Genomic DNA, 26,849 nt, shown 5'->3' on the forward strand with positions numbered 1-26,849 from the left:
AGGGGAAATATATTTCACCTATTATCATCTTATGAGGTAATGCAGATAAGAAGTATACCGGGGTGAAATCCAAATTTTTTCCCTACCGGTTCTGTGAGCATGGCTTGGTGGGCATGGCAGGGGAAGGATACTGCAAAATCCCCATTCCATCCCTACTCCTGGGGGAAGGATATTGCAAAATCTCCATTCCCACCCCACTCTGGGGCCAGCAGAGGTGGTATTTGCCGGTTCTCCGAACTACTCAAAATTTCCACTACCAGTTCTCCAGAACCTGTTAGAACCTGCTGGACTTCACCCCTGAAGTATACCCAAAAATACTATTCTAACTTTATTATAAGTTGACAGTAACAGAATCCTGCAAATCTGAAAGTACATCTCTCCCTGCTCACATCTACAGTCAAAGAAACTAGAGAAGATCCTTGTGAGATGCTTGCCAGGTCTCTATTTCTTCTTCTCTATTTCTTCTGCTGCCTATTATCTGAGCATTGTCTAGACTGTGTCTCCTCCTCCTGTCTCCCAAGATTAGTTCCATATTCCATTACATCTTTAATTCAAACTTGTAATAAACAATCTAAACTGTTATTAAATACGTCTGTCCAAAGTTCGGTAATAGAATGGGATTTTTTAGTAAGATAATACATGCCAATTACAGTATAAAACTAATGGAATATTTCAACAACACTCTTACAAAATCTAAAGAACTAGTTTTGTATATTTAAAAACTATCAAATAAATAAATATATTTTAAATCAACAAAGTTTGGTCTGAATAGAAAGCGCAGCTCATTCAGAAACACATTCTATCAGCTCCTTAATGCCTTCTTCCTGTTATCAACCCAGTTTTGGATATCATCATATACCTGTATCTTTGTTAGTTTGATCAGATGCTGAATGAAAATCCTGGCGGTACGAAGATGCTGTTGGTGAGGACTGTGCATCGACTGTTGATACTTCACTGTCTATTTCAATATGTCCCAATTCTTCTTCAATCATGTTAGTTATGCCACGGACAAGATCCAGCAAACAATGAAATGCTACTGACATAGCATAGCCTTCGGGAATTGTTGGTGGCTCAACTTTATCCAACATTTCTAGACTAAAATATGAAGAAAAACCCATCCAAAATCAATCATATGGAACTGCTGATTTACGAATAGATTTGCATTACTGCAAAAGACCAGCATGCAAGTCCATACTCAAAAGAGAACTAAAACATATTAACCTGAGTCAATAAGACAGCTGAAAATAAAACTGGTTAAATTGTTACTTTTCAAGCTGGATGATTTAGGGAAATGGAAATTCTCTAGACCAGCAGTCGTCAACCTTCCAGCTCTGCGGACAGGTGGTGGCTGGGGTGGGGGTGGGGGGAGAGAGAGAGGATGGTTTCAAGCGTTGTGTACTGCTTGCGCAAATGCAGCTTTGCGCACTTGCCTGTTGCTTGAGTGTGCTGGTTTCCAACAGGCTGCGGCCTGGCACCAGGTTGCGGACCAGGAGTTGGGAATCCCTGCTTGCTTTTGCTTTTTTTTTTTTTTTTGCTTTTTTAAATTTATATGCCGCCCTTCTTTGGAGACTCAGGGCGGCTTACAATGCATTAAACAATAGCCTTCATACTTTTGTATATTTATACAAAGTCATCTTATTGCCCCCACAATCTGGGTCCTCTAGACTGCTGCTCTAGACTGATTAAACCAAATAAGAAAAGATCAATATTTAATGCTTTGAACATATGTATGTCAAAAGAATTAGCCTCTGAAGCTTTCAAATACTATTCTGATGCCATAAGAATAGCTTGTGTTATTTATTGCATTTTTGTTCCGGTCTTTCATTAGGTAAGTTTGTAGGGCTCACAGAATAAAATCCAGAATAATTTCAAACATAACAAAATGAAATAATCTAAAAATAAAGGACGAATAAAAACACATGGATAACAAAAATATAATTAATTAAAATACTAAGTAACAACATGTAATATGATGCTAACCACCTGAAAACAACCCATCTGTGTGATTTTATGAAGACAGAACAGTGATAGGAAATATTTATCTGCTGCCATCACTGTGATGCAACAGATCCCAAAATATTCTCTAGATCAGGGGTGTCAAGCTCAAGGCCCGTGGGCTGGATCCGGCCCATGGGGTGCTTAGATCTGGCCCATGGGGCTGTCCTGGAAACAGCAAAGGATTGCCCATGTTGCCTCTGCCAATAAAAATGGAGCTCGGGAGGGCCACGTGCAGCTCTCCCGACCTGTTTTCACTGGCAGAGGGTTGCAGGAGGCCATTGCAGCCAAAAACGGAGCTCAGGAACCTCTTTTCACTGGCAGAGTGCTCAGGCCACCACAGGTGCTTCTGACACGAGTGATGTCAAGCTGGCCATGCCCACCCCGGCTCCCCGAGGTCAAACACAACCCTGATGCAGCCCTCAATGAAATTGTGTTTGACATCCCTGCTCTACATCAAAATCAGTTACAGTTCTACATCCCTCTTCAGTTCTATTTCTTATAAGTTGTCCTTGATTTAGAACCATAATTGAGTCTGGAATTGTTAAGTGTGTCTTCAGATGACAATGTTACATTTTTTGTGGCAATTGTTAAGTTAAGCAAATGGGAAAGTCATTAGGTGAACCCATTGTTTACAATGGTATTTTTTGTTGGAAACCAGAAATAAATGCCAGCTTTTAGCAAAAAATGTAAACTGCACTCCTGTGACCATGGGATACTGCAAACGGCTTTAAATGCAGGGTAGTTGTTGAGCACCCAAAATGATCATGTAACTGTGGGGGGTTTGGGGTAGGTTGCGAATGTTAGAACTTCAAATCTCAATCATAAGTACCTTTATGGAGGTCCTTCATAACTTTAAATGGTTGCCAGTCATTAAGAAAGGACTACCTGTATGTTTATCAACCCAAAGTCCACCCCAAACCAGGGAGCTTGTTAGTTTCCCCAAAAGTTGAAGAAGGTGCTCAATATTAAACAAACAGAATTTTTTTCTATTCTAAATATTGATAGTATTTCAATCAACCTAAACTTTATATGTGTTTATTTAAAAGTTAACTTTATTTCATTCAATTGCGTTTTAATTATTTGAACCAAATCAAATAAGAATATCCATTTATTAATTCAAACATTTGATCTTCTATTCTAAAAATACAGTATGTTTAGCACCGCAACATTCATTTGCATCAAAAGTCAAGTTTTTTGAGTTAATAGGAGGCTGAAATATACCCAAACAGTTTGTTTTTACAGATAAACTTTGACTTATGACCAAAATTGAGGTCAAAATTTCCACTGCCATGTAAAGCAGTTAAGTGAGTTGTGCTTCATTTTACGATTCTTGCCACAGATAACCGAATCACTATAGTTCTTAAGTGAATCATTGACTTTGCTTGTCGTAAGTCAGCTGGGAAGGTTAGAAATGGTGATTATATGACTCTGGGACAGTGCAACTGTTATAAATACATGCCAGTTGCTAAGTGTCTGAATTCTGATCATGTGATCATGGCAATGCTACAAAAGTCATAAGTGTGAAGAAAGGTCATAAGTCCTTTTTCAGTGCTGTTTTAACTTTGAACGGTCACTAAATGAATAAGTTGAGGACTACCCTGTATTATAAATTGCCATAATTAAAAAGTACATTTTAAATTACAAAGAGAACTAGTTGTATCTAGTAGTTTAAGGTGATGGACTAGGACCAGGGAGGCCCATGTTCCAGTTCTTTTAGGGATAGAAGCCAGCTGGCTTACTTTGGCCCACAAGTTACTCTCAGCAACAAGTGATTTTTATCAAGTAGTCAGTCATATTGTCCACTACAATAATTACTTCAATTTATTTGCTTATTTAGCAAATTTACATAGCTATCCATCTCACAAGTGACGCTGTGTGATTTACAAGCAAAATAACGATTAAAAACAATTAAAACAATTAACTTTTATATACCTAATATAAAAACTTGGACACAAACAAAAACAAAAATAGAAAATAAAAACATAAAGTAATAAAACATAAAAGTACCATAAAAGACAATAGGAAGACAACTATCATTTAACCTTATTCAACCATTCTGAAAGCTTGCCGTAGGATCCCCAGGATTCATGAAGAACAACATTTTTAAGGCTTTCCGGAAGACTAACAGAGATGGAGCTAATCTCAGCTCAGGGAGAGTGATGTTTGGGGGATGAGGAGATTACAACATTTTCCATTCTTTTATAACATTTCCAAATAATTCTAACTGGTGTCTCCTTATACATACTTAATGAATTATTTTTTTTATTAAGACTTCTTTAAAAAATAAATGGGATTATGACACCATTGTTACCAATTTTTGATTACTCTAAATAACATATGTATGTGCTGAGGGAATGGAAGATAATTTATTCTGAAGTTTTGAGAAGATAAATTAAACAAGTTTATAAAAACAGAGAAATAAATTATTTCACTTACTAAGTAGCTTTAGCACTACCCTGTGCAGATATATTGAGGATAGGTATCCAAGTACCTCTATATTCAAAAGCAGGTAATACAGTCACACCTCCACCAATACCTAACATTCCAGGATTGGATTGTGCTGAGGCTGTACCACCAGGAACATTGCCTCCTATACAAACAAAAAAGAAAAAATAATATGATATACTGCGTTATGCCGTAAAACAAAAGACTGAGAAACGTTAAATACTAATGATTCAATCTTCACTTTTTGTAGTCCTGCAATATGTAGAGAATACTTACATGATCCAGAATTGAATTAGATAATAGTTTAAACAGTGAAAAGTTTAATTTATTGATATAAGCCAGACATGTCAAACACAAGGCCCGTGTTCTGGCCCTGTTGGCCACTACCTGCTTCCATGCTCCACTCACCAGCCTGGCCTCGCAGCCCACGAGACATCCCTTTTGCTGAGGTAGCTGGGGGGGGGGGGGCGCTTGCTGGCTCCTGGGTGGCTGCATAGGTCAGATCTAAGTGACCACGTTCTGGCCCCCACATGGGAAAGCCACAGCTGCCAGCAGCACGGCCACCGGCAGAGCTGCCAATATCTCCCCTCATCCTTCCTGAGTGCGGAGAAAGGAAGGAGATGGGAATGACAAGCAAGGGAGGAAGGGAGGAAGGAAAAGGGTAGGGATAGGAGGAAGAGGGGAGGAGAAGGAAGGAGGAGGAGGGGAAAGAGGGAAAGGAGGAAGGGGGAAGAATAAGGAAGGAAGGAGGGAAGGAAGGAAGATTATGAGAGGGAGGAAGGTCTGAGGGAAGTCCTACCTTAGCACTTGGCCACCAGCAGCCCTGTTGCCCTTTCGCCATCCCCTTGCCCTCTCCTTTCCTGGTGGTCTCCCATCCTACAGCTGAGGATGCTTTGATAACAAAGCTGGATCTCCTCGCAAGGAGAGAGAGTGGGCCTTCCTCTGACCCACACACTTTGCCCTCCCGCACACACCATGAGCAACCTGGCCAAGGAGAGTGAGGATAGCAGCAACAGCCTTGAGGAGGAGGTAGGCACAGCTAGGCACCCCCTTGGAGAAGCGAGGCTAGGCTGGGCTGTGGGGTCCTAGTGTCCTGGGGGCTCGAGGGCTGGGCTGGGCTGGGAACTTGCCCTCCACTGCCCAGGGCTCTGGGCACCCTGCGCTGCCGTCCGGGGATCCTCCACCTGGCCTGAGAGGGATGATGAGGCTCCTCTGGTGGACAAGGGTTTGGTGCTCACCCTGCTCTTGCCTTCCTCTACTGAAGACAATGGATCCCCCCAGCCCCACCTGGGCCACCATAAGCCCTCAACATGAGCAATGTCGAGCTGGCCATGCCCCTGGCCATGCCCCACAGCTCTCCCGAGGTCAACCACAACCCTGATACAGCCCTCAATGAAATTGAGTTTGACACTGCTGATATAAACTGAGTTCTTTCAGAGTTCTAAAAATGTAAAGCATATTCTAAAGATCATAGACTGCCCTCTTATCAAATATGAATTTCTTTGTGCAAAAATGTAAAAAAAAAGTTATAGAAGAATTATAAAATAATAATAAAAATAAATATATACTGAAATAGTATTGGTCCTTGAATAAACAATTTAAAACAATAAATTCCATTTACCAGTTTGGTTTATTGTAGCTGAGGCACTTCCTGTGTTTGGTACAAGAAACAGTGATTGAATAAATGATCCCAAAGCATTCACAATGTCACGGAATACTTTGGTAGAATGCTGCTTCATATCATAAGATTGACAAAATGACCTGGTAAAAATATGAGTAAAATCATTGTTACCTTTATTTTCAAACATCTACTGAATAAACAATTTGTGACCCTATATTTTAAAATAGTTGTCCTTATGTTTATTAAAATTAGGAAAAGATTCAATAATTCAAAATAGATTTTAATATCAGGGCATTGTAATACTTTCTGGCACACCCAGCAAGAATTCTAGAATACCTCCAAATATATACTGTAAATATTTTATTTTAAAAAATAACTTAATTTGGTACATCAGTTCAGGAAAAGCCTCTACCTTAGCAGTTGTGGTTGCACACAAAGTCTGTGTATGGATTCTGCTGCAACAGCTCTTAACCACTGAGGTTTATCTGAATCCAGAAACTTTACTAGTAGTGACAGAAAGATTTCACATTCGGTTACCTAAAAACAACAACAACACTGTGTTAAGAGACAAATAATTCTAATTTAGATTAATGTGTACAATAGGTTACTGTTACTTACAGTTGCAAGAAAAAGTATGTGAACCCCTTGGGATTATGTGGAGTTTTGCATGAATTGGTCATAAAATGTGCTCTGAACTTCATCTAAGTCACAACAATAGAAAAACACAGTCTGCTTAAAATAAAACTACACAAACATTAGATGTTGCCATGGGTTAATTGAACATAACATGTAAACATTCACAGTGCAGGGAGGAAAAAGTATGTGAGCCCCTAGCCTAATGACTTATCCAAGAGCTAATTGGAGCCAGGAGTGAGCCAACCTTGACTCCAATCAGTGTGATATTGGATGTGTTGCTGACAGCTGTCCTGCCCTTTAAAAACACACACCTGTTTTGGGTTTACTGGCTTCAAGAAGCACTGTCTGATGTGAACCATGCCTCGCAGAAAAGAGCTCTCAGAAGACCTACGATCAAGAATTGTTGACTTGCATGAAGCTGGAAAGGGTTACAAAAGTATCTCCAAAAGCCTTGATGTTCATGTGTCCACGGTAAGACAGACTGTCTACAAATGGAGAAAGTTTGGCACTGTTGCTACTCTCCCTAGGTGTGGTCGTCCTGTAAAAATGACTGCAAGAGCACAGCGCAGAATGCTTCATGAGGTAAAGAAGAATCCTAGAGTGTCAGCTAAAGACCTACAGAAATCTCTGGCACATGCTAACATTTTTGTTGACACATTTACAATAAGGAAAACATTAAACAAGAATGGAGTACATGGGAGGACACCACGGAGGAAGCCATTGCAGTCCAAAAAAAAATATTGCAGCACGTTTGAAGTTTGCAAAAGAGCACCTGGATGTTCCACAGTACTACTGGCAAAATATACTGTGGACAGATGAAACCAAAATTGAGTTGTTTGGGAAGAACACACAACACTATGTGTGGAGAAAAAAAGGCACAGCACACCAACATCAAAACCTCATCCCCACTGTAAAACATGGCGGAGGGAGCATCATGGTTTGGGGCTGCTTTGCTGCCTCAGGGCCTGGACGGATTGTTGTCATTGATGGGAAAATGAATTCCAGAGTTTATCAAGACATTTTGCAGGAAAACATATGACCATCTGTCCGCCAACTGAAGCTCCGCAGAGGATGGGTGATGCAACAGGACAATGACCCAAAGCATACAAGTAATTCAACAAAAAAATGGCTTCAAAAGCACAGAATACGCTTTCTGAAGTGGCGCAGTCAGAGTCCTGACCTCAACCCAATTGAAATGCTGTGGCATGACCTTAAGAGAGCGATTCACACCAGACATCCCAAGAATATTGCGACACTGAAACAGTTTTGTGAAGAGGAGTGGTCCAAAATTACTCCAGATCGTTGTGCAGGTCTGATCTGCAACTACAGGAAATGTTTGCTTGAGGTTATTGCTGCCAAAGGAGGGTCAACCAGTTATTAAGTCCAAAGGTTCACATACTTTTTCCTCCCTGCACTGTGAATGTTTACATGTTATGTTCAATTAAACCATGGCAACATCTAATGTTTGTGTAGTATTATTTTAAGCAGAATGTTTTTTTCTATTGTTGTGACTTAGATGAAGTTCAGAGCACATTTTATGACCAATTCATGCAAAACTCCACGTAATCCCAAGGGGTTCACATACTTTTTCTTGCAACTGTACATGTTACATTTAGTTACAACCTCAATTTTAATGGGAAGCAGAATTAAGAAATCTCACTTCTAAACAATTAGAAAATAATTTTTCAAGGTACAAATTATTCTAATTTGTACATACAATGGTCTACAACAAAACCCTCTGAAGTATACTTCTGAATAGATTTGCACAGAGCTGTATTGAAAATGACCCAGGGTGACTTAAGTATATAGAACAGAAATAGCATGTATCACATTTTGGTGCACAAGATATTTAAGATACATCATTTGAACAATAATATTAAAAGTGCATTCTTACCAACAAAGTATAGAACTGTTTGATTAATACAGAAACAACTCTCAAAAGGCGCATACAAATAGGAAAATAAGGCTTTTCCACTGGTGCAGGTGAAGATGAAGTACCAGAGCCTTGTCTGAATTTGATATTTGGTGAGAAGAGCTTAATCACCAGTGGACAAACTCTTTCTTTCAGAAGGAAACTAAATTCTTGATGCTGAAAGTAAAAAGAATGTTAACATGGTACATTTTAGTAGGAAAAAAACCCACTAGTAATCTTTAGGAATGCTATGTTGATATTAACATTCTAAAACAGCCATAAATACATATGTTTCAATATTTTTAACCCTCAGAAGGATAGGTATATCAAAACACATATCATCTTATCTAACCAACCAACTAACTCTGAGTTGATAAAAATATTATAGGGAAAAATGAAATCAAATGATATTATGTCTGTTTAAATTTGTTTGAACCTACTAGGTTATCTAAACATGATTAAGACTGCCAATATTTTAATGTTAGCAGATACTTTCTAACAGTATCTTAATATCTTTTCCAGCCTACTCCTATTTCTAATTCTAAATATAGATAGTTAAACTTACATGTCAGAAATTCTATCAGCTTCTTTCTACAATTAATAAATAAAAAAGTCACCTGTAAAAATACTTGTGGGAAATCATTGAGGACTGATTCAAGTAGCTCCAAACCAAATGTTCGAGTCATTTCTGTCATACCTACAAGCCAGTAAGGGGCATCAGCATTAACTAGTTGACAAAGATCCTAAAACAAACAAACAAACAAACAAACAATTATCCTGTATCTTTGTTATTGCAATCAGTCTGGAAAAACTATAAAGTTCTACTCCTTTTAAAGAGGAAAGAACCTGCCCCAGTTGGTGTAAGATGTAAGGACCTGCCCCAGTTGGTCCCTCAGGACAAGAGGACAAGACTCTTGAATTGAATCAAAAGAATTCTTACTGAGAGAAATTGGTTGCAGTAAACTCATGCGGAATCTGAAGATCCCACACAAACCATAATTCTTTCGTTTCTCAAAACCCAATGTGATGCCGAGATGATGTTTTGAGAATGCTGAGGTGCTAGGCACATAACAGGTCACTCTCAGTTGAAATTGGCTGGGAGGGAGACTGCCCTGTTTCCTAAGACGATCCCCCTCCCTAATTCCCAAGCATCCAGGCAAAAGTGAAAGCATCCAAAGCATGCCATCCCTTTCCAACAGAATGGCAGGACATGATGGTGGACCTGATAGACTAAACAAATTTACTTGCTACTAAACTTATTATGACATCTGCAATAATAATTCTGAGCCTGGATAATTCTATAAAATATTTCATGCTGATTATAAAGCATATAATCTGCCTTTCATATTTTATAATCAACATGTAAATAACAACTGGAAGTCATGGGTTAATAATTGGTTGCCAATTCAAATGTCAAAAATTAGTTTCCCTCAAATCAGGTAAAATAAAAGAGAGTACTTATATAAAGATGTCAATAGTTCCAAAGTGACTGAAAACTATCCCATTATAAATGCAATAAAATTGCCTTTATTCAATTGTATTTTTTTGTTCTAATGATATAAACTATTGATTCGGGGTTTTTTGCACTTAGACAATAACATTATGTCTGTTCATTAAGACTTTTTGTTTATATATCCAATTTTTAGCATGTTAAATTGCTTTTATAAAACCTTTTCAATTTGACAAGTATCTTTAAATATGGCACATTTTCTGAGCATAATGAGTTCTGAATATGTCCTCAAATTTAAACAAATAGCAAGTCTGTTTATCTTAACTAATGCTGCAATCCTACAATCTAGGGAAGATGTTTTAGGGCTAAAGAGTTAATTTGATTTTCCCATCCTGTATCTTTCTTCTAGAGGAGAGAAAAAAAAGTTCCATTCTCTAGTTACTTCAATAAATATTATCATTTTATTATCTTGGGATATGAATATTGGACAGAGGAAAGGAGAATTTGACAATGTATGTTCTTGAATACTCCATAACCGCTAACCCAAGAAAAGTTTGTACCAGAAACTGATAAGCATAGTGAATTTATTTTCATTAGTAAGGAAATAAAGGAATATAACAGCTATCAATATTTTCATGGAATTATAAAATACCTTTTACCAGACCCAAGTACTGGAATTTGTATGCATGTGAGCTTCAAGTCAGTGTTGAATCCTGATGACTGCTTGGACTAGTCCTTACAAGTTTATTGGTAAGATTTTTTAGAAGTGGTTTGCCTTATTCCTAGGGCTGAGAGACTTTTTCACATAAATTAGTGTTGGGTAAATGATATTGCTTTTAGATTTATTTATTGTATTTATTATATTTATTTATTTATTGGTTATATTTCATCTCAACCAATTCATCTTCAATTAGCTATATAATTTATGTGGAGACCAATTTACATGAACAGATAACAGTCAAGGAAAAACATAAATTAAAAAAAAATGAAGCATCAATACCTGAAAAAGCATATATGCATCTTTAGCACATGGTTTCAAAGTGCTTACTGATCTTCTGTTACTATTTCCTTGATTTCCTACTGGTTCTTCAATAAAACCTATATTAAATATAGATCCAATTCAGAAAATATAAAGTGAATAGTTGGATTATCAAAACTGAACAATACTGCATTCTTTCTCCTTACATTGATTCTATAACTTAAATGTTTTGCAAGAAGCTTTGTGGTCTATAGTTGCTTTGTTCTCCTGCTAAGTAGGAAAAAGTATACATATCTAGCAAAAAGTCAGTAATCAAGAAATGAATCCTCCAACTAATCACAAAATGAAGTGTATGTATGACAATTGCTAAGCAATGAATTAACTATATAAATGCATGTGTATGTGCAGTATGCAGATATGCAAAAATTAAACTATCTTTTTGTAAACCAAGAAAACAGACTGGATGCACTTCTGTCTGATCTAAAGACTACTGATAGTCCCAGACTAGTCTTCTCTATCGCTACCTTTACTAGAAATAAAAGTTTAGCATATGCCTAAAACAAAACTGAATATCTACTACAAGCCATACGCACCTTTATAGCGTTCATCCTCAGCAACCACTCTTTCAAAAACAACGGTAACTACTTGCCGGACTGTGGCTGCTGCAGTATTATTGGTGATATTATCTTTTGTAAAGTGTAATCGAAAACAAAGTACAATTGCCTAAACAGTAAAAATTAAAACATTCTCATTACTCAACAGAAAAACATTCTCATTACAAAAGAGAAACGTCATAATTCTTGCAATTTATAATTTTAATGTTGTAAGATGTGTCAAATATGTTTAATAAATAAAATAAAATGTTTTTCTAGAAATGATTCCAAAAACTATTGTTAAGGAAACATGGTATTATGTGTATAAAGATTTTCTTCAGTTTAGGAAAGCTTCCTGCTTCTCCCTCCTTTCTAACCCTACTCACCCCGCTGTGGAAGAAAGCGCCTCAATAAAAATTTCAAAAGACTCCCCTCTCCTCGCCCCCATAAAACTTCACAAGTTGAACCAGATTGCCAATATCATCCAGTGCCCCAGCAGCAAAGGAAGAGTAAGGCTATACAGAATGTGAAGTTGGTGATTTCTGTAGTTAAAAAAAAAAAAGCAAAAGAAAAAGAAAAAGGGAGCCTCAATGTGCATTGGGAAAGTTGAGGTACACAAAGAGGACAATAGGAAAGGTGAGGAGGAGGAAATGTGGGCAGCTTCTGTGTGCTTTCTGCATAGCCAAGTTATTTGCAGATTGTGGACATACATACATACATCCAGTTATGCTTTTTATAAAAAAAGACACAAGCTGGCACTAAACACTGGCATTTATTTTATTAGAAAATATACAATAGAAAAGGAAATATGGATGCTAGACCTATGGGGAAAAAATTAGCTTACGAAGAGACAATAAGTAGGCTTTCTACTCTAGAGTCTAATCCTAGGAAAAACAGAAAAAAACTGAATATGGCTTTAAGCATATCAAAAATAAAATCCAAATGCACTCTATAATTATCATTTGCTGCCTGGCCTACCTATCCCTTTCCTATGCAGACCTGAGTATATCACACTTGGGCTGCAAAAATATGGGCATCTATTAGAGGGCAGAAATACTAAAAGTTTGTGTGTGTGTGTGTGTGTGTGTGTGTGTGTGTGTGTGTGTGTGTGTTAGTGGTCATTGGGATTGTTGCAACCCAGATAGTATGCCTAGCAAACATTGCTCAGATATTAGATATTAAATATGATGGCCCTGCATACAGTTCTGGAGTTACTGTGCAAAAGCTCTCAAAGGCATTGAGTTAGGAAAGTCTTATAAAGCTGTTATTTTCTGAATTACATCTGAGAGGGACTCAGAATTTAGGCAGGTTAATAGAAATGGAATTTCAGATTTTTAAAAACTTTGCTATGGTTATAACAACAACAACCCAGAAACCACATCTTTTATTTAAGGAAATAAAGTAGTTAAGGCAGAGTATGCTAAACATTTACAGAGTTATTGAACTGCTTTTTTCTCATAATAAAAATATTCATACAATTGATTAATAATAGGTTCATATAAGATGTTTGAGAGTAGAAAAAGAAAGATGTGAAACCTTTTAAATAAGATTGCAGTAGTAGTGTAAAAATCTATAATGGTATGTAATTTTCCTGCTGATTTCCCTTGCTGTGATTGTACACAAAATCATGGCCAAAGAAATTCAGGGACTGAGTCATTTTGATACAGATAAAATTAATTGATGACATTTTGTCATTAATTAATTCTGAAGAGCACAAAGTCATTACCTTAGAAAGCACTTCATCGTGGACAACAGTATTGGTTGTTAGTAGTACAAGAACAGTTTGAAGCAGCTTAAGTTCTTCAAGGCTATTTTCCATAAGTTGCCAAAGCATATTAATAACATTTCCAGCAGCAACCTTGGAAGAAATTGAGACATACAATTACCGTAAATGCCTAGACACAGAGGGCTCACTCTTTAAATTGGTATTGGTTTTTAAATCTCCAAAACAGTGATGGCTAACCTTTTTGTTCTTGCGTGCCGAAAGGGCGCACGCATGACAACGTGTGCGCATGCACCCACACCCATAATGCATGCACAACCCCCCCCGGTACATGCGCATGCCACCCCCGTGTGCGCTCCCCCGTGCATGCGCGCATGAACCCCCTGAACCCCATTTTGGGCCTAGGAGGCGTCCCTGAAGCTTCCTGGAACCAAAAACAGGCTGTGGAAGTGTGCCACTCCCCCCCAGACACCCCCCACCTCCCTGTGCATGTCTACTCTGTTACAGATGTTATGTCTGCCTTGTACACAGCTTTATTCCTCTCTAGCATTCATCTCCATTGTTCAGTAATGCATTTCCTGCCTCTCTAGGAACACTTCCTGTTCCTGTTGGATGTATATAGTTATATTCTCGATGGCTTGTATAGTATTTTAACTGCATTTTGATTAAACAACAGCGCTGCAGAGACCCAAAAATCAGGTGGCTGGCGGGAGGTGCATGCACAGAGCTCAGCTGGGGTGAGGGCTTGCCTGCCAGCATAGAGGCTTACGCATGCCACCTGTGGCACATGTGTCATAGGTTCGCCATCACGGATCTAGAACAATAGATACTGAAAATATTTTGTTTTCTATTTTTATTTTTGATATTTTCATGTGTACTTAAGCATAATGTTAGGTGAGGTTTCTACAGGTGGTCCTTGATTAATGACCACTTGTTTAGCTACCATTCAAACCTAGAAGGGCACCGAATGAGTAGTAGTTATGACAGGTCCTCACACTTACAGCCACCTCAACATCCCTGTGGTCATGTGACTTTGATTTGCAAACTTCCTTCCTAGCTTCTGACAAGCAAACTCAATGCAGAAGCCAGCATGAAATTATAGTCACATGAGGTCCTTGCTTAATGATTCACATAGTCCTTACTCAACGACAGCAACTGGGACTGCTGGAACTGCCATCACTAAACAATTCATTTTATTTTTTTTTTGCTTATGAGTACATGGCTTAATGATGGAGTTTCCAGATCTAATTAGATCATTAAGTTAATTGCTAAGGAAATAAAAAACAGTATGCTTAATCTTGAATACATATTATAATATTATAAGCTGTGGTGGTGCAGTGGTTAGAAGGCAGTATTGCAGGCTACTTTTGTTGACTGCCGGTTGCCTGCAGTTTGGCAGTTTGATTCTCACCGGCTCAAGGTTGACTCAGCCTTCCATCCTTCCGAAGTTGGTAAAATGAGGACCCAGATTGTTGGGGGCAATATGCTGACTCTGTAAACTGCTTGGAAAGGGCTGTAAAGCACTGTGAAGTGGTATCTAAGCCTAAGCGCTATTGATTTGTTCCCCAAAGTATGTATATTTATAGGTTAAAGACATACATTTTCTTAAATTTAAATCATTTATTAACTTTAATACTTCTCAAAGATCTTATAAATGGGTTTGAGTAAATGATCTTAAAGCTATCAACCTTAGTAGTATTTTTAAAAATCATAATCTTTAGGATAATGCTGGGTCTTGACAGAAAATTCCCAACAGCCTTGCATATCTTTTCCTACTTCTTAGTGTTTCAGAATTATGGTTTCTGTTATATTAACATCAATAATAGCTTCAATCAGTATATAGATCCGTGATGGCAAACCTATGGCACGTGTGCCCAAGATGGCATGCAGAGCCATCTTTCCGGGTATGCGAGCTGTTGCCCAACTCACCTGCAGTTGCGCATGCGTGCATGCCCCAACTGGTGTTTGGGTCTCGGGTGCGCATGCACGCAATTCAGGGGACCCAGCTGGTCTTCAGAGCTCTGTTGCGCATGTGTATGCATTTGCGCATGCATGCAAAAGTACTTGTGCACAGTGCACACATGCATATATGGTGCTCGTATCCATGCATTGCACACATAAAAACCACGTGCATGCGCAGATGGTGCAATTGCATGTGCAGCATACAGGGGACGCCCACGCAAGCCATGTGCATGCGCAGGTGATGAGGTTGCATGCATAGCGCACAGGGAAGCCACGTGTGAGCACAGATATCATGCACACAGGCAAAGTGCGTGAAGCACGTACCTGTTCGGCATTTGGTGAGTAAAAGGTTCACCATCACTGATATAGATAAAACATGCAACCTAGACAATTTCTTATATTTCCTATCTTGCAGCTCCCACCAGAAGATACAATTGTACTCTCCAATTTTAATTTCAAAACAAACTCATCTATCTGATAAGAAAATAAAGCTGTCTGCTCACAACTAAATAATACATGTGTTTTAGAAGATCTTATCTACTTAAAGTAAGCTCTTATCTACTTAAATTAGTAAAGTATACTAATTATATTAGTATACATTAATTCTCATAATACTATCTTTAGTTCTGAAACTGAAAGGCCAAGTGCCTAGCGAAAAGGTACTCCCAATATTCTGTATTAGTATTACAGTGGTCCCTCAGTTAATATCCCTCAGTTATTATTACACAGATCCCTCAGTTTCTATTACACAAATCTGAAATTTTCATAATTAATTCCTTAAAGATGTATAATACCAAGAAATATTTCCACTGTATAAAATCAGTCTCGTTACCTTAACCTTACCTCTGAAACAACTTCATGAGACATGAGCCTTTGGATAGCAGCTAGACACAGCTGAGTGATCTTTGGTTCTTTTGTTCCACAGCCCATTAGAAAAGGCTGAACCACTTCAGAGCTATTCTCTTTCAAAGCTTTGAAATTGAGAGAGAAAACACAGCAAGCAAAGAAAAAAGCCCAAATCAGGAATACTAAAGATATCTTTATGATAAAAATTGACATTTGATAACATATTTAGACTAGTACCCTACTTAATTTATGCTATAATTAAGCACCCTCCAATTAAATAACTAAAGTAAATAATAGTAGAAAAACAGTAATAAATCAACACCTATAATGAAGCTGCAAATATAACCTAGATATCAAATTATTTTAAGGTATCTTCTTGTACTTCAAATGAAAAATATCATATTGCTATACAGCTGTCTACATTTTCTTACCTATTAATGGATGTTAAAAATTGTGAAAGTAGAAAAAATAGTTACAACTGAAATATATTTTTATACATGATTTTACACAATTCTTCAAAAGTTAACTAAGTTAACTGTGTGTATCTATATCTATATCTATATCTATATCTATATCTATATCTATATCTAATCTATATCTATATCCATCCATCTTGGTTTTGCTACAAAAAAATTCCGACATTAATTTATAGTACAAAGTATAATAATTTTATTGCTAGTAGCATTATCATTTTATTTTTTTAAAAATGTATCTCTAAAAAAGTTCTTATTTTTAGTTTCAGAACAATAAGATAAAAGATCTTGTTTATTAGCAAACTAGGGCAATAGTCCATAAGTTGTTCTCAAGTTGTCTTTCTAAAGAAACTTGATATGTATATCATGTACAGGTTTTCAAATACATAGCTTACAACCGCTATTTCAATCAGTTTATTAAAACATACCTTCAAGATTATAACAACCAACCAATAGTGCCAATTTTCATTTAAACTTTACATACCAGAATACATTAAAAATAATCATTATTTTTATAATCAATAATCAAACAATCATTTAGCATTAGTGCTAAATTACAGCCAATCATTTTTCTTGCTAATAAGAAAATTTGCAGAACATTTGGACTAAAGTCTCATACAGTAAGCAAATATTGCCATTCCAGATGAATTTACTGTTTGCACATAATTTTTTCCACATTAAAAAAAACCAAATTGTTTTTTGAAACTTGATTATGTTATATATCATTTTTGATAAGCTGTAATGTCAAGATTCTACAGTACTAATCCAACATTTTATGCTTATTAGCTCAAGATATAGTAATAGACCAGCATAGACCCATGTAATAATAATAATGACAACAGTAATAATGACATAATAATAACAACAACAAATACAAAGTTCTACAAATAGAAATAGAATGACTATGGAAAGGCAAGCAAGGGTAGTAGCAATAGTAATAGGTGCCTTGGGTGCAATGCCAAAACAACTAGAGTACCACTTGAACACCACTGGTATTGACAAATTCACCATCTGTCAATTGCAAAAGGCGGCTTTACTCAGAACAGCTTCCATCCTGCGATGATATCTGTAACACCATCAAACATCCAGATCTGCTTACTCCAAGTCCTTGATAAGGACTCGATAGGTAGGCAAAAATGCCAAACCCAGTCTGAACATTTGGCTGATTGAGTGATGATCAATAAAATAATATTACAATAGAATTCCCCTTAACTCTTAATGACTCATTCTATTAAAGTTACTTTATCTATTTACATAAAGCACTCATCCTATTTAAAAAACTATTAAATTATGTAGCACTAAAGATAAATTTCTTTTGTATTAGTATATGGGTATCAATACAGTTTTACTAGCTTTGGCTAGAAATCACTTCAGCAAACTACTTTTTAGCTTCAACAGAGTTAAAAAATTAAAATTAAAATAGTGACTTCCAAATTCTAAAAATAATGACATTTAAATTCATATCAAACATAACACATTTTACTCATATAACCTTTTAATAAAACAAATGTTTTTATTTGTTCTGTTTGCAAATAATTACCTGCTAGGATGTCAGTGTGTCGTGCTGCTATTGTTTTTACTTTTATTATTCCTGACTCAGCAGCCTGTGGAAAAATAATTAAGAAATCACTGTTTATTTTACACTTTACATAAGTAATTATTTGTTTAATAGCACCTTAAAATGTAATTTTTATTGTTGCATAAATTTCATCCATAAAGTGTATACATACTCCTAGCCTAGTTAAATTTTACTTACCGTATTTTTCAGACTATAAGACGCACCTAAATTTAGAAGAGGAAAACAACAAAAAGACCTTTTTGGCCTCCCTTTTTTCTGGCCTTTTTTCGTTCCCTTTTCGAGGCTTTTTTGGACCATTTTGGGGCTTTTGGGGGCCCTTTTTTTTTTTTAAAAAAAATTTGATTTATATGCCGCCCTTCTCCGGAGACTCAGGGCGGCTTACAATGCGTTAAGCAATAGCCTTCATACTTTTGTATATTTTATACAAAGTCAGCTTTTTTAGGCCATTTTCGAGGCTTTTTTGGGCCATTTTTTTGGGAAAAAACAGCCTGAAAAAAGCTTCAAAATGGGCCCAAAAAGCCTCAAAAACAGGCAAAAAAGCCTCGAAAACGGCCCCCCAAAGGGCCAAAAAAGCCTCAAAAAGCCTCAAAAATGGAACAAAAAAAGGCCTGAAAACAGGGTGTGCAGAGGCCAAAAAATGGCTGGTGGGTGGGTGGGTCTTCGGCAATATTCGGCCTATAAGACGCACAGACATATTCGCCCCCTTTTGGGAGACAAAAAAGTGTATCTTATTATCTGAAAAATACGGTAACTAAGGTGTATTGTACATATCATATGCAGTTTCTCACTAATCATGAAAATATATCTCATCTGATTTTGATTTTTTGGAAAGTATATGAATTGTTTGAAAAAAGTCTTCCAAGTAAAAAACCTTTGTTTATATTTTCTGTTTAAGCAAATTCCATATCAATGAAACTTTTTAAAATTAAATCTCATACGTTTAACATACAGTTAGAATTCATAAAGGCAAGCAGTGAGAGAGTATACATGCATGCACAACTTAGGTTAAGAGTATCAATTTCCCAGGATAAAGAACTGGATAATTTTAAAGAACAAGAGGCTATTAGACATGGAGAACCATGTACTGAGATTTAGGAGACACACCTATTTACGATATGACAAAGCTAAAGTGAATGCAGATTTTAAGAATTATTCTATTAGGTGCGTCATCCTAAGAGTTTGAAATAAACATAAAACAAGGCTCTTTCCTAAGATACATTTTTGGCTATCATCCAAGAAGGTCTTTTCTTTTTTCTTTTTTAAAGTACAGCAATGTGTCAACTGTCCCATTCATTTAGCTAGCAAAGAAAGACTCCTGGGCCATTGTTTAATCAAGAGTACACTTTACTGGAACTTAAATAGTTACTGAAGAAAAGTGAAGCCAACTCTGATATTTTCAACGCAAAAAGCATAATAAACTTTTCTTTTCTCCTTTGGACTGCCCATAGTTATTATTCACTGTCCAAACATTTGCATTTTTTGTTTGGAGAACAGGCTCTTCATTCTGGCAGACATTCCCAGCAAACAACCTTGGGAGGCTGGCATTGTCCCAGGCTTTGAGCTGGCATTCTTGGCATTCCTTTAAACCCCCTCCCCTGCTTCCCTCCCATTGTTGCTAAATGTCTGGCTCAGAGTAGAAGTTGCAAAGCAAGCCGATTTCAGCCATGATATGCCGCCCCTCCAAAAAGCAGGACTAGTCCTGAAATATAACAAACAGACATACATCATTAATAACTTGACAAAACCACTACTGTACGAAAGTCACCTTGGCTTGTCATCTAGGGACACGGATGTGTCTCGCTTCCACCCATTCTGCCTCTGCTGGTGTAAACCCTTTCTATAAGATTAAATACTGTAACTTTCCCCTATGAACCCGAGAGTCAAGGATGTCTTTTACCTCAAAATATTTTTCTCCCTCTATCCAAATGGGAGGGGGAGACGGTTTGATGTCAGGTTGCAAATGTGAACTACGAACGGCTTCAGTGAACTACAATGGAACACTGGATGGAGGCACCTAAAATTCTTTGGTAACTTTAACTCTACTGTCACCAGATTTATGATCCGGATGATCGGAAAAGGTCCCAAGTACTTGGGGCCCAATTTCTTGCAGGGTTGCCTTGACTGCAAAATCTTGGTGGAAAGATGCACCTTATGCCCTATTCTCCTTTTGGAGCATTCTTTTCCTATCAGCTTTTTTTTCTTGTTTTTTTTTTAAATTTTTAAAATATACGTCAACATCAATACATGAACAGTGCAGCATCTGGGTATCATTCATTTTGGGACAAGTAGCAATAATGATATTAATATTTGTTACTTTAATAAAATTTATGAAATCCTAGTATTAATATACACTTTGGTTTTAAAGTAGTTATTCAATATTTCAATGTTCCATTTTAATGCCAATCACAATATTATTTCAGCTTACATAGTAATGCCATCTTTCAACCTCTAATATTTCGCTATACTTATTGTTTTTACTCTATTGTATAAAAAATATGTGTGCTAATATTCCCCTTATTTCTACCTCTATTCTGACTTCTAGTCAGGCCACCATTGCTAATGTAAGTGTTAATACACATGCTTATATTAAGATATATTCCTTTATTATTTAATTATTCAATGCTTCAATGAGCCATTCTAGTGCCAATCACCATATTATTTAAACATACTTAATAATATCATATTTCAACTTCTAACCCTTCCATCTAGCTATTACTTTATATAAGAGTGTGTATTCTTATTTCTACTATTCTAGTTTTTAATCAGGCCATCATTATATTATTATTATTATTATTATTATTATTATTATTATTATTATTATTATTATTATTATTATTATTATATTTAAATTGGTATACCGCCCTTCTCCCGAAGGACTCAGGGCGGTGCACAGCCAGATTAAAATACATACAATACAAAATTTAAAATAATTTAAAACAGAATTAAATCCAATTGGCTTCCCAAAGTATTTAAAACCCATTACCCCTTAAAAACCCTTTAAAAATTTCAAGCCAGCCCGGCTTGCTGGAATAGGAAGGTCTTCAAAGCTCGACGGAAGGTACGGAGGTCCGGGATTAGTCGTATTCCTGGGGGTAGCTCGTTCCAGAGGGCGGGTGCCCCTACAGCGAAGGCCCTCCCCCTGGGGGTCGTCAGTCGGCACTGCTTGACCGACGGCACCCTAAGGAGGCCCTCTCTGTGGGACCGAACTGGCCGGTGGGAGGTTATCGGTGGCAGAAGGTGGTCTCGCAAATAGCTGGGCCCTAAGCCATGGAGCGCTTTAAAGGTGAGAACCAATACCTTGAAGCGCACCCGGAAGACCACCGGGAGCCAGTGCAGCTCGCGCAGGCAAGGTGTCACATGGGAGTGCCAAGTTGCTCCCATAATTACCCGCGCGGCTGCATTCTGGACCAGCTGGAGCCTCCGAGTGCTCCTCAAGGGGAGCCCCATGTAGAGAGCATTGCAGTAGTCCAGGCGAGAGGTGACTAGGGCATGAGTGACCATGCATAGGGAGTCCCGATCCAAAAAGGGACGCAACTGGCGTATCAGGCGAACCTGATAAAAAGCCCCCCTGGCCACGGCCGTCATATGTTCTTCTAAAGACAGCCGTGCATCCAGGAGGACGCCCAAGTTGCGAGCCCTCTCCGTGGGGGCCACTGACTTGCCCCCAATAGCCAGAGTTGGCACCAGCTGGCTATATCGGGACGCCGGCATCCACAGCCACTCGGTCTTGGAAGGGTTGAGTCGAAGCCTGTTCCTCCCCATCCAGACCCGCACGGCCTCCAGGCACCGGGACATCACTTCAAGGGCATCGTTGGGGTGGTCTGGGGTGGAGATGTACAGCTGAGTATCATCAGCGTACAGATGGCATCGCACCCCAAATCCACGGATGATCTCGCCCAGCGGCTTCACATAAATGTTGAACAGGAGAGGCGAGAGGACCGACCCTTGCGGCACCCCACAAACGAGGTGCCTCGGGGTCGACCTCTGCCCCCCTGCCAACACGGACTGCGACTGGTCGGAGAGATAAGAGGAGAACCACCGTAAAACGGTGCCTCCCACTCCCAACCCCTCCAGCCGGCGCAGCATGATACCATGGTCGATGGTATCAAAAGCCGCTGAGAGATCTAATAGGACCAGGACAGAGGAACAACCCCTGTCCCGAGCCCTCCAGAGATCATCAACCAACGCGACCAATGCCGTTTCCGTGCTGTACCCAGGCCTGAAGCCGGACTGGAACGGATCTAGATAGACAGCTTCATCCAGGTACTGTGGGAGCTGTCGCGCAACCACACTCTCAACAACCTTCGCCACAAAGCGAAGGTTGGAGACAGGACGGTAGTTTGCCAAAACAGCCGGATCCAGAGAAGGCTTCTTGAGGAGGGGCCTCACCACCGCCTCTTTCAAGGCGGGAGGCAAGACACCCTCGCTCAAAGAAGCGTTAATAATCCTCTGGAGCCAGCCTCGTGTAACCTCCCGGGTAGCCAGCACCAGCCAGGAGGGACACAGGTCCAATAAACATGTGGTTGCGTTCAATCTCCCCAGCATCCTGTCCACGTCCTCGGGAGTCACAGAATCGAACTCCTCCCAGATGACATTCTCAAGACCCGCCTCAGACACATCGCCTGAACCCACCCAGTCAGAGTCCAAGCCGTCCCGAATCTGAGCGATTTTATCGTGCAGATAACATGCAAAATCCTCAGCACGCCCTTGCAAGGGGTCTTCCCGCGCTCCCAGATGGAGAAGGGAGCGGGTCACTCTAAACAAGGCGGCTGGGCGATTATCTGCCGATGCGATAAGAGCGGAGAAGTAGTTACACTTCGCCGCTTTTATCGCCACTAAGTAGGTCTTGATATAAGACCTCACTAGTGTTCGGTCAGATCCAGAACGACTAGCCCTCCAACTACTTTCTAGGCGTCTTTTCCGGCGCTTCATCTCCCTCAGCTCCTCGGAGAACCAAGGAGCTGGGGCGATTCGGCGCCGGGTCAGAGGCCGCAAAGGCACGACCCGATCTAAAGCACCAGCGGCCGCCCTATCCCAGGCAGCCACCAGGTCTTCCGTCGAGTCGTGAGCCAGAGTCTCAGGAAATGGCCCAAGCTCCATTTGGAACCTATCAGGATCCATCAGGCGCCTGGGGCGGAACCACCTAGTCGGCTCCACCTCCCTGTGGCAGGGTGTGGCGGTCAGAAGGTCAAGTCTAAGGAGAGAATGGTCTGACCATGACAGGGGTTCAATGACTATATCCCCTATATCAAGACCATTCAACCACTGACCAGAGATAAAAACCAGGTCCAGAGTGTGTCCCCCTATATGAGTAGGGCCATGAATTAAGTGAGTCAGGTCCATGGCTGTCAAGGAAGCCATGAACTCCCGAGCCACCTCAGACGTTTCACCGATAGACGGCAGGTTGAAATCCCCCATGACCATTAGCCTGGGGGTCTCAACCGCCACCCCGGCTATGACGCTGAAGAGCTCGGGCAGGGCCGCTGCCACGCAGCAGGGAGCCAGGTACGCAACCAGCAGGCCCACCTGCATCCCATGGCCCCACTTCACAAGGAGAGACTCACATCCAGCAATCTGAGGTACAGTGGCCTCCCTAGGATTGAGACCTTCCTTTACAATAACCGCCACTCCTCCACCCCTACCCTGAGCCCTCGGCTGATGAAATGCACGGAAACCCGGTGGGCACATCTCAACGAGGGGGACTCCCCCCTCCCGGCCCAACCAGGTCTCTGTAATACCCGCCAGGTCCGCTCCCCCCTCCTGAATTAACTCACAAATGAGGGAGGCTTTATTGACCACGGACCTGGCGTTGCACAGCATCAGCCTAAGACCAGGGCTCTGAGACTCTGGACAACCCAGGGAGCGAGATGAGCATTGGGGACCGGAGCACGTCACCGCTTGAAAACAGCGGGCACGTGCCCCCACCACACGATGTGGCCCCCTGCTCCCACCGTATCTGCCCCTCCCACCAATAATCCCGATGGAATCGCCCTCCTCCATACCGACACTAACCCCCTCCACACCCCGCTCCGCACCTCCTCGGACACAATCCCGAGCCGGGCCTGGCTCACCCCCATCAAAACACCCTCCCTCCCCCTAAAACCCCTTAAAAGATTACATAATGACAATTTTAAAAAACCCCTCAACCCTCTCTTTGCTGCGTGCCACCTCTCGGGGTTCCAAAGCCCGTCATCGAGGTAGGCCCTCGATAACGTAGAGGGCCAATCCTGCGAGAGGGGGGAGTCTCGCAGAACAAGAAGCTCAGCTGCCGAATAAATTTTGCTACAAGAGGATAAGTGGCCATGTCCAAAGGTCCAGATGGAAAAAAGGTCCAAAGGAGAGAAGATAAATAAATGGGAGGATCCAAAGTCCAAGATCCAAAGTCCACTGTTCCCTCACAACAGCGGGCAAGTCTCCTGCAATCGACACAGTTCAAGGGGGATACGATCCAACCACCCTCTCACGGTGATTGGTCTGATGGTCAGTCCCCTCTGCTGGTGAAATGGAAGTAATGAACCAAATTACAAAGTCCACACAGCCCAAAGGGGAATTGAAGTCCACACCATCCTCTCACGGTGGCTGGTCAGATGGTAAGCCCCCTCTACTGGCAAAATGTGAATATTTTTTAAAATATTAAAAAAATAATAAAGATTCCCCCCCCCCTTTTCTATCCATCATCTCTTGCCCATTTTAATACTTCAGTTCTTATTCACTTTTTAGCTTGCCTCCCATACTCCACTCTTGGATCCTTGTCTCTATCTACATCTGTATCTTCATTGTTCAGTCTAAACATTTCTCTCATCTCTATCCTCCTATGCTGCCCGACCTCCAGAGTATCTATCCAGGCCCCTATCTCCTTTTCAAAAGTATTTTCCTGCTTATCCAATTCTATTTTTAAATCTCTTAAAGTACTTTCCCCTAGGTTTATTTCATCAGTCATTATTATCTTTATTATCTTCTCCTTCACAATTTCTTGCTTTATTTGCTGGTTTTTCTGTTCTGTCTTTTCCTCCATTTTTTCTGTTGTCTCTTCTCTTTCCTGGAATTTTTCATTATCAGTTGCAGGGTATTTTCTATTTTCCCATTTATGCCATGCAATAGATTCTTTATCTCCCTGTAATTCTTTGTCATAGTGTCCTTAATGCTTTGGAACATCAACACCATTTCTTTTGAAATTTCACTTATTTCACCTTGATGGAGCATCTTGTCTTATTTTAGTAAGTCCGCTGTTACCCAAAAACAATATATTCAAGCCTAATGTTGCTCTTCAGAAAGTACAATGCTCATAGTTCTTTATATTCCAGGATTATTCAATCAGTTCCATTTAGATAGTCCAGGAAGCTTTCCAAAAATCAGAAGTCACTTTGCTTTACTTAAGGTTCTTCCTTATTCCCACAGTTGAGTCTCTAGTAATCATAAAGTAGATAATTATAGAACACCACAGTCCTCCAGATTTAAGGGCTGACTTGGCTTGGGTTTGGTGGCCCCCTTAGTTTTTAAAAAGTTTGTGATGGGCAGGGTGATTTGAGCAAATTCAGGGATAAATTGCTGGTAAAAGTTGGCAAAGCCGAGGAAACTCTGCAGTTGATATTCAGTTAAACAAGTGTTCAGAAACTGAGGAAATTAAAAAAATGTCTGTCTGACAGAAAAGTCTTTTATTGCAGGTTTAACAATTAAAAATCCATGGACATGTCCACAGTGCTTTAAGCAAATTGTTGAATATAAAAATATGCACTCTAGTACATTTCCTTATAGAGTGGCTTCACAGTTGGGTTGTCAGGCTGTCAAGTTAAAAAACAAGATGATCTCTTGCTTGCATGTTTATCTTTGCAAGCAGATTATCTAATGTAAAAAGTGTCAGGGTGCTTTAGGAAAAATCTCATCAGTCAGATAAATATATTTTTGCTATTCTTACCATATATACTCGAGTATAAGCCGACCTGAATATAAGCTGAGGCACCTAATTTTACCACAAAAAACCTGGGAAAACTTATTGACTTGAGTATAAGCCTAGGGTGGGAAATGCAGCAGCTACTGGTAAATTTCAAAAATAAAAATAGATACCAATAAAATTACATTAATTGAGGCATTAGTAGGTTAAATGTTTTTGAATATTTATTTCAAAGAAAAACAGTAAACCAGCTCTGTAAGTGGAAAAGAGGGTCAACAAAAACAATATGGTATCAACAATAACTTTAAAAGTACAAAAACCTTAGCTCAATCAGCAACCAAGCTAAAACACAAGAGTTAAAATCCTTCAAAACTGGATTCCTCCTCCTCATCTGTATGTCCAAACAGAGCTTCAGCTTTAGCTGGTGTGAGGTTATCAGCATAGACATTGTCATCATCACTGAGTTCGCAGTCATCACCATCACTGCTGTCGTTCTCATACAAAGCGCTGTCTTCACTGCTATCCATAGCATTACCAATGCACATTTCTTGAAGGCGCATTGCACCATGTCCTCTGGAATCTCTTCCCATGCATCACGAACCTACTTTGCTATCAATTCTATGTCGGCCTTCATCAGATTTCCAACTTTTGTCAGTCGGGCTTGACCAGATGACATCCATTCATGCCACATCATTTGCACACTGTCATTGAAAGGTTTATTTAAACACACATCGAAGGGCT

The 26,849-nt window shown here is 39.4% G+C and overlaps 1 protein-coding gene across 8 annotated transcripts in view; it reads right to left on the bottom strand.

Annotated features, from left to right (window-relative positions):
- Positions 1-26,849, bottom strand: part of MON2 (MON2 regulator of endosome-to-Golgi trafficking) — a 175,708-nt gene that overhangs the window by 142,316 nt on the left and 6,543 nt on the right. For all 8 annotated transcript variants that reach the window (XM_087874128.1, XM_087874126.1, XM_087874127.1 and 5 more), the window contains exons 2-12: positions 18,179-18,242; positions 16,163-16,290; positions 13,361-13,492; positions 11,635-11,764; positions 11,063-11,160; positions 9,230-9,355; positions 8,595-8,789; positions 6,477-6,601; positions 6,065-6,204; positions 4,435-4,588; positions 860-1,095 (exon numbers count right to left, since the gene is read on the bottom strand). In XM_087874128.1, coding sequence (XP_087730254.1) covers positions 860-1,095; positions 4,435-4,588; positions 6,065-6,204; positions 6,477-6,601; positions 8,595-8,789; positions 9,230-9,355; positions 11,063-11,160; positions 11,635-11,764; positions 13,361-13,492; positions 16,163-16,290; positions 18,179-18,242 — 1,528 coding nt within the window. The remainder of the gene's footprint in view (positions 1-859; positions 1,096-4,434; positions 4,589-6,064; positions 6,205-6,476; positions 6,602-8,594; positions 8,790-9,229; positions 9,356-11,062; positions 11,161-11,634; positions 11,765-13,360; positions 13,493-16,162; positions 16,291-18,178; positions 18,243-26,849) is intronic.

The sequence above is a fragment of the Pantherophis guttatus genome, chromosome 7 (genome assembly GCF_059756535.1).
Source record: "Pantherophis guttatus breed Tessera chromosome 7, ASM5975653v1, whole genome shotgun sequence".
Classification (NCBI taxonomy): domain Eukaryota; kingdom Metazoa; phylum Chordata; class Lepidosauria; order Squamata; family Colubridae; genus Pantherophis; species Pantherophis guttatus.